This window comes from Podarcis muralis, chromosome 1 (assembly GCF_964188315.1).
Source record: "Podarcis muralis chromosome 1, rPodMur119.hap1.1, whole genome shotgun sequence".
Classification (NCBI taxonomy): Eukaryota; Metazoa; Chordata; class Lepidosauria; order Squamata; family Lacertidae; genus Podarcis; species Podarcis muralis.
The window spans coordinates 77823161-77830088 of NC_135655.1; the positions used below are offsets into that span (position 1 = coordinate 77823161).

The 6928-nt window shown below is 43.9% G+C and overlaps 1 protein-coding gene across 1 annotated transcript in view; it reads left to right on the forward strand.

Annotated features, from left to right (window-relative positions):
* The window catches only part of LRP5 (LDL receptor related protein 5), a 118233-nt gene that overhangs the window by 102112 nt on the left and 9193 nt on the right, over positions 1-6928 (forward strand). Inside the window, exons 18-21 of the mRNA XM_028735812.2 lie at positions 3046-3282; positions 3772-3882; positions 5909-6145; positions 6776-6915. Of these exons, the coding sequence (XP_028591645.2) occupies positions 3046-3282; positions 3772-3882; positions 5909-6145; positions 6776-6915 (725 nt within the window). The remainder of the gene's footprint in view (positions 1-3045; positions 3283-3771; positions 3883-5908; positions 6146-6775; positions 6916-6928) is intronic.

The following is a 6928-nucleotide window of genomic DNA, read 5'->3' on the forward strand; positions in this document are numbered from 1 at the left end:
CAATTCCCCTGGTGTTTGCCCCCAAATCTGACTGATACAATTCAAAAGAAACTCAAGTCATGTTTTCTCATGATTATTGCAAATATTAGACTGTTTTTTTGCTATCTCCAAGGATGTGCATAGGCTGCTTGGACAAAAAGTGGCTACTTTTCACCCACTCTCCTGTCTTGCTCGGGCTTCATGCAACCCTAGACAACATTTGATGCCCCCTTCTTGCACTGCCAGCTTAGGGTAGGAGGCATGAGGGCTCTGACAGGGTCCTAGAGTCTTCCCACCTCCTTCCCAAAACCTAATTAGCACTCCCCCCCCCCTGCTTGGGGAAGGAGGTGGGAAGGCTCTTAAGACCCTGCCAGAACCTTGCACCTCCTTTCCAAAACCTGGCGCCTGAACGTAGCTGGCTTTGAAAAGGCAAGCGCCCCGTATTCTTTCGGCCCACTTGGCATGAAAAGTTGGACTGCCCTGGTATAGGGCATAGAGAGCATACAGGACTGTGTTAAGTGCTGTTGCTTGTGGTATCAACAAAAAATGGATGCTGTGCCTGGCACTTGCAGAAGCACTTTCCACTGTTTTAAAGTCATTGTGTACAAACCTCTGTGCTTAGTCTTCTGAGTTCCTCAGTAAACTTACAGCCTGTTTCTTGGGGTTCAAAAGGACTCTCCTGCTTCAGGAATAAATGGGAGCGTTCTCTCAGGAGCTGATGCTGGCTCTGGCTGTTCGTAGTTGTCTGGTGAGCCTAAATTTCATATGAAATTAGGCCGCTATTTAGGAGTTCTGCTTTCAGAGTTTCGAAAAGAGGACTTGGGTTTCTGAGTCTTTTCCTGGAAGCTTAACAGTTGTTGTTACTCCTTGGCAGTCAAAGGAGAGGGGGTGGGGAATAGCATAATCATTGTGTGGTAGTTAGATGCAAAACATCATTAAAAGGAACTGATGCCATGTTACTCAACAGCAGCGTATTTTGAGCTCCAACATTTTCTCAGTTTGTGTTTAAGTACTTTGTTTGTGACACTGTTTCTGTCACCCCTGCCTATAGCCTACTTTTCTTTTGCCGCTGATATGTATATTTATTTATTTGTGGTTGTGTTTTCTGGAGAAATGAGCATCTCATCTCTTAAGGAAAGAATCTTCTCCAGCATTTCAGCTTACTACTTCTCTTCTTAAGTTTCTTTGGAATGCTTGTTTCTCTTAAATGGCATATTTGCTAGGACTATGAGCTCCCCAGGGAGAGTAATTTCCCTTATAAACAATTTCTGTCTCATGACCACAACATGGTCTGTGGTACCGGAGTTTTTGTATCTATTCTGCAAATGAAGAAAGAGAGCCTATTTTGCCCATGTTTCTCAACTTCCAAGAGGTTTCCAGAGCCTTTCCTCCTATTGCCATGTTGCATTTTGCTTTGATTGCAATAAATCCATGTCTTCGCCTATTCTTTCCTAATCGTTTTACTCTGATCTTGTTCTGTGTCCTGGATGCAGCAATTTTAAACACAGAGCCAGCCTCATCTTGCAATAATAGCTTGATATTATCTACTGCCTTTTTTCAAAGATTTTTCTTCTTCTTCATATTTTTGATCTGCTTTCATTTGCATTATAACACTGTGAAGGGCAAACATCTCCACTAGGACAAGCATGGAAAGTGAGGGTGAAGAACCAATCTACATTTGCATTGGCTACAAATGTTTGTGGTCTTGTGAGTGGCAAATCTTTGTTGCCGTTTTATTTCCTGGAGCTTCCTAATTCACGAATCCCTACATTAACTACATTCTTAGAATTCAGACACGGTGCTTATACTACTAATAATTTAATTTTTAAGCACTGAATTTGATTGAATTCATCCTTGAGCTAGTGGACAACAAGAGTGAATTCATACATGCATGTTTATCAGACAAAGCTTAAAGCACCTAGTGAGGCTCGTATGTGTGAAACAACCATTCAATACCATTCAGCAACTTTCAGTGGTGGTAGATCACATGTATACCCATGAGTCACCAAGTGGTGAGACATCACATGATGTAGAAGCAGGTGTGTATCAGGTTTAATTTTGCTGTCCTTGGCAGTTTGGAAAAATCAGAGCTGATGCTTTAGCTGTGTTGCCTCCTTTACATAAATTGTTCCAGAATAAAGGAGCACAATGCTATTAGAAGCCCCCTGAAACGATTTCTTATTCATGAATTTAAATTTTAACATACCTTTATTTTGTGCATGTGTTTCATATTGCATGTTAGAAATGGTATCTGTATTTTTCAAATGTACAGTTTTTCAGATGTACTTTTCAATAGAGGTTTACAAATTCTGAAGCCAAAAGCAGCTAGAAATACATTTTGGTCACAATAGACAGCTTGCATAGATATGCATGTAGCAATTTCTGTATCAAGCTTGGAGGTTGAGCTATAGTTAGGCCATGGGTTTGTAGCAGGGATCAGCAAGGTTTACCGGCCATGGGCCGGATCACTCCCATGGAGATCATCGGTGGGCCGGACTGCCGTAGCGCAACACCGGAAATCGCGTCTGCGCATGTCCACGGCGCCAGAAATTGTTTCTGCGCATGCCCAGACGCCGGAAATCGCACCTGCACAGAAGCGATTTTCGGCGTCTGGACATGCGCAGACGCGATTTCCAGTATCTGCGCATGTGCAGATGCAATTTCTAACACTGCTTGGCGAGTCCCCACACCGCACCGCGCCAGTTTAGTGCAGCCTGTTCAGGGGCAGCTCGTGGGCCGGTAAAACTGTCTTCGTGGGCCGCATCCGGCCTATAGGCTGCACGTTGCCGACCCCTGGTTTGTAGTGTCTTCCTCCAAGTCAGAACATCAGGTGGCAGCTATTGTAGTGGGTTCTCTGTGTTTCATATTTTTGTAAAGCTGGCAAAACACTCATGTGATTTCTCCCCCTTCCCTATAAGAGCCTTGCTGCTGTTTCAGAATCTAATACAATATTTTGTTTGTGTGGTTAAATGCTTTAAATTGCTTTAAAGTGTTTTAAATTGGTTTAATCTTTTGGAAGACTTGAAAAGAATTTGATGATGTTTTGTTTTTAATTCCCTTCCCCAGAGCCTCCCACATGTTCTCCAGACCAGTTTACCTGTGCAACTGGGGAGATAGACTGCATCCCCATGGCATGGCGATGTGATGGGTTTCCTGAATGTGATGATCAGAGTGATGAAGACAGCTGCCCAATTTGTTCAGCGTCCCAGTTCCAGTGTGAGAAAGGGCAGTGCATTGATGCACGTCTGAGATGTAATGGAGAAATTGATTGCCAAGATAAATCTGATGAAGCTGATTGTGAAAGTAAGACCTGTTACCTTAATCTTTTAGCTAGCTGACTAAAGGCACTTCTGGGCATTTCTGGGAACAACAGTGATAGCAGGCAAACAGGAAGTGGAAGTAATTCTTTGAAGCCATACTTGGCTGTTATAGGAGTTTAGCGCATCTATCAGTGTTTTGTCAGTGGCAGCTTTGCCTCCCATGCCACTTTGAGTCACATGTCATAGGGTGTTCAAACTGCAGCCATATTTCATTGGTTGTCCATGTCAGCTGAGGTGTAGCCCTCACACGTCGGCACAATGCAGACTCTGAACAGCAGGTTGTTAACCATTTTTCTCCTTAGAACTTGACAGTGAAGCATGTTTCATTCCTATAAATAAAATGTACATTTGTGCAGTTTGGAGGTGCTTAAAAACTGTTGTCTGGCTTCATGGTAATGATCTGTTCATCATTTTATTTGAGCTGAGAATGATACAAGTTTCCTCCACTGTTCTTTCCCCTGCCCCCTTGCAGCAATTTGTCTCCCAAATCAGTTTCGATGTGCCAGTGGCCAGTGCATTCTCATAAAGCAGCAATGTGACTCCTTTCCAGACTGCAATGATGGCTCTGATGAACTTGCATGCGGTAAGGGGCTTTTTGCATCTAGTTCTTTAATGTCCCTGTGAGAGGTTGCCCCCTGGGTCTAAGAATGTAAACCCAGTTCTTTTACTACTGGGTTGGAGCCAGATGCTTCTCACAGCTCTGTGTGCGTACACTTAAAAATGTAATATCCTTTAACAGTACCCTGCAATGTTCAGAAATCTGTCTTGTTTAAAAACAGCAGTAAACCCTAGCCCAATCCGCATCCTGTCAAGGAACTACTGTGCTGTAGTCAGGCCCCCAACAAAATGTAGCCCAACAGCAATTATCAAAAGGCCAAAGCGGATGCAATTATTTTTGTCTGAGCCTTTGGTGGCTGCTCAAATTGGCTTCAGTCCCTGCATGGTTTATATTAAACATAAGTTCTTTGAGAGGCTTTTTGAATGTAGATAGTCTGATAATTCTGTTCTCCGAGCCCTGGGACCCATGTGAGGAAAAGACCACAGATAGCAGCACTGAGATAATCGCAAAAGGCTTATAAGGGGAATTGAACAGGGAGAATAAAGGGGCTGTTCTCTGTTTCAGTGGCTGTAGTTAACAACTTTAAACTGCAGCAGAAGTCACCTTATGTGAACTAAAATAATTGGGCCTGTATGAGGAAATGCTTCAGATGATTTGCTAGCCTTAAAAATAAATATTTATTTGCTGGACCATAAGGCTCGCTGGATGACCATGAGCCCATCACAAATTTTCATCCTCACCTACCGCATGGATGGATAAAATGATATTAAAAATGTTAAGCCCCTTTACATATTGAAAAAGGCTACAGAAGCTGTTGCTAATAGAACACACGTGTGATTTTTTATTATTATCATGCCTTCCAGCAGGTCCAGAATTTAGGAGCTGCTGAGTGGTATTCTCAGGTCAGCTTCACAGGGTTTTTTTTTGGGGGGGGTTGACATAGCATCCTCCATCAGTCCCCTTCTATGTTGCCTAACACCCCCCCGCCCCCCAAAAAGAGATGTGAATATGCCTGGCAGCAGCAGCAGGAATCTAGAAGTTAGGTGTTCTGAGGCACTGTGGGAAATTTTAAACGGCAGCACACAGCTGTCAACCATTAAAGCGAAAAGGGGTGTCTCTACTGAAAGGCTACAACTAAATGAGCATCACACATCATCTTGCCTCAGCACAAAGATAGAAGATTTGTTTCAGCCCTAAGTTTTGGGACTGATTCAATGATTGGGAGGGGGGGCAAGCAGAATGATGAATTAGGGAATGCAAGCTGCAGGGAATAATTTTTATACCTCACCCTGGGAAGGGTACTTCTGGTTCTCATTATTACAGCACAGCTTTTCCAGAGAGAAATTGGTAGGCAAATTTTAGGGCAAGCGGGAGAGAGTTGCATCTCTAGGCATCTGAATTCGAGGATGCTCTGATATGGTCCTCTTTCACCCCAACCCATAGTTTCCTGGTCACCTTCTCACAGCTGTTGTCCTATTAGCACTGTATAAAATCTTGTTTCATTGACTTTGGGTTCAGACTGAGAACTTAGCAGTATTGAGAGTTGAATAAGGGAAAGCCTTAGAAGAGGAAAGTATGTACACTCTCAAACTATGTCAACTGAGCTTCTCTGTGGATGTCCTTCATAGTTTGAAAAGTACAGTGGTACCTCAGGTTAAGTACTTAATTCGTTCCAGAGGTCCGTTCTTAACCTGAAACTGTTCTTAACCTGAAGCACCACTTTAGCTAATGGGGCGTCCCGTTGCCGCTACGCTGCCGGAGCACGATTTCTGTTCTCATCCTGAAGCAAAGTTCTTAACCCGAGGTAATATTTCTGGGTTAGCAGAGTCTGTAACCTGAAGCGTATGTAACCTGAAGCGTATGTAAACCGAGGTACCACTGTAGCTCCAAATGTAAACATCCATGGCATGGTCCTGAGTGACACTGCTAATATATATGTTGTGAGGAAATGGGGTGAAATATATATTTATGAATATGCTGTCATCTGGCTTCCTTTCAGAGCATTTACATCTAATTTTAATTAATTAACTTCTTGGTTGTTTTTTTACAGCAAAAAGTAAATCGCCTCCCGATGAGTCACAACCCCACAGCAGTGCTATTGGGCCTGTCATTGGTATCATTCTTACCCTTTTCGTTATGGGATCAATGTACTTCGTTTGCCAGCGAGTGGTATGTCAGCGCTATGCTGGACCCAATGGACCTTTCCCACATGAATACGTCAGTGGCACTCCTCATGTCCCTTTAAATTTTATCGCTCCAGGGAGTTCTCAGCATGGCACATTCACTGGTAAGGATGGTACCTCATTGTTATCTTTCTTGTTCACCCCCCCCCATCCCCTTAGCTTCGCAATGTGTCAAATACCAATTGAATGATGCTGCGTAATCACCATCGTATTGTGCCCATTATGTTATATTGGAGTACATTAGCTACTGTGCATGTTACAGGCACCTGTCTCGCATCATCCAGAAGACACCATCCAGAAGTCAGGCATTTAGTGTTATTGGTGATGATGGCACGCTCCGCAGCAGGTGCGCATGGTGTGCGCACATCGCCTGGTCCTAGACCCCTTGATTGCAGGGGCAAGCTGGCGCTCTTTGATTCCAGCATTGCAAAAGCAAATGAGGATGGTGTGGAGTAGGGGTGTGGCCTGAGGAGAGGGGGCGTGGCCTGGTAAGCATCCCAAGGACCAGATAGCCCAGAGGACCACCTACAGGCCTGAGGTTCGCTGCCCCAGGCTTAGGGCATTCTCCAATAGTCCATTACATTAAAAAATAGAAATGGAGCTTTGTAGTAAAAGGAGAAGAGTGTTGCGCAACATTTGTATACGAAGGATCTCAAGGACTGATTTGATTTAACTGTGTAGAAGAGCTAGACAAGTTGACCTTTGTTCCATTTCTCCCCCTTACATCCGTATAGGCATCTCTTGTGGAAAATCTATGATCAGCTCCATGAGCCTGATGGGGGGAAGTAGCGGTGCCCCTCTTTATGACAGAAACCACGTAACCGGGGCCTCCTCCAGTAGCTCATCCAGCACTAAAGCCACCTTCTATCCACAGGTAAGGTTTGAAA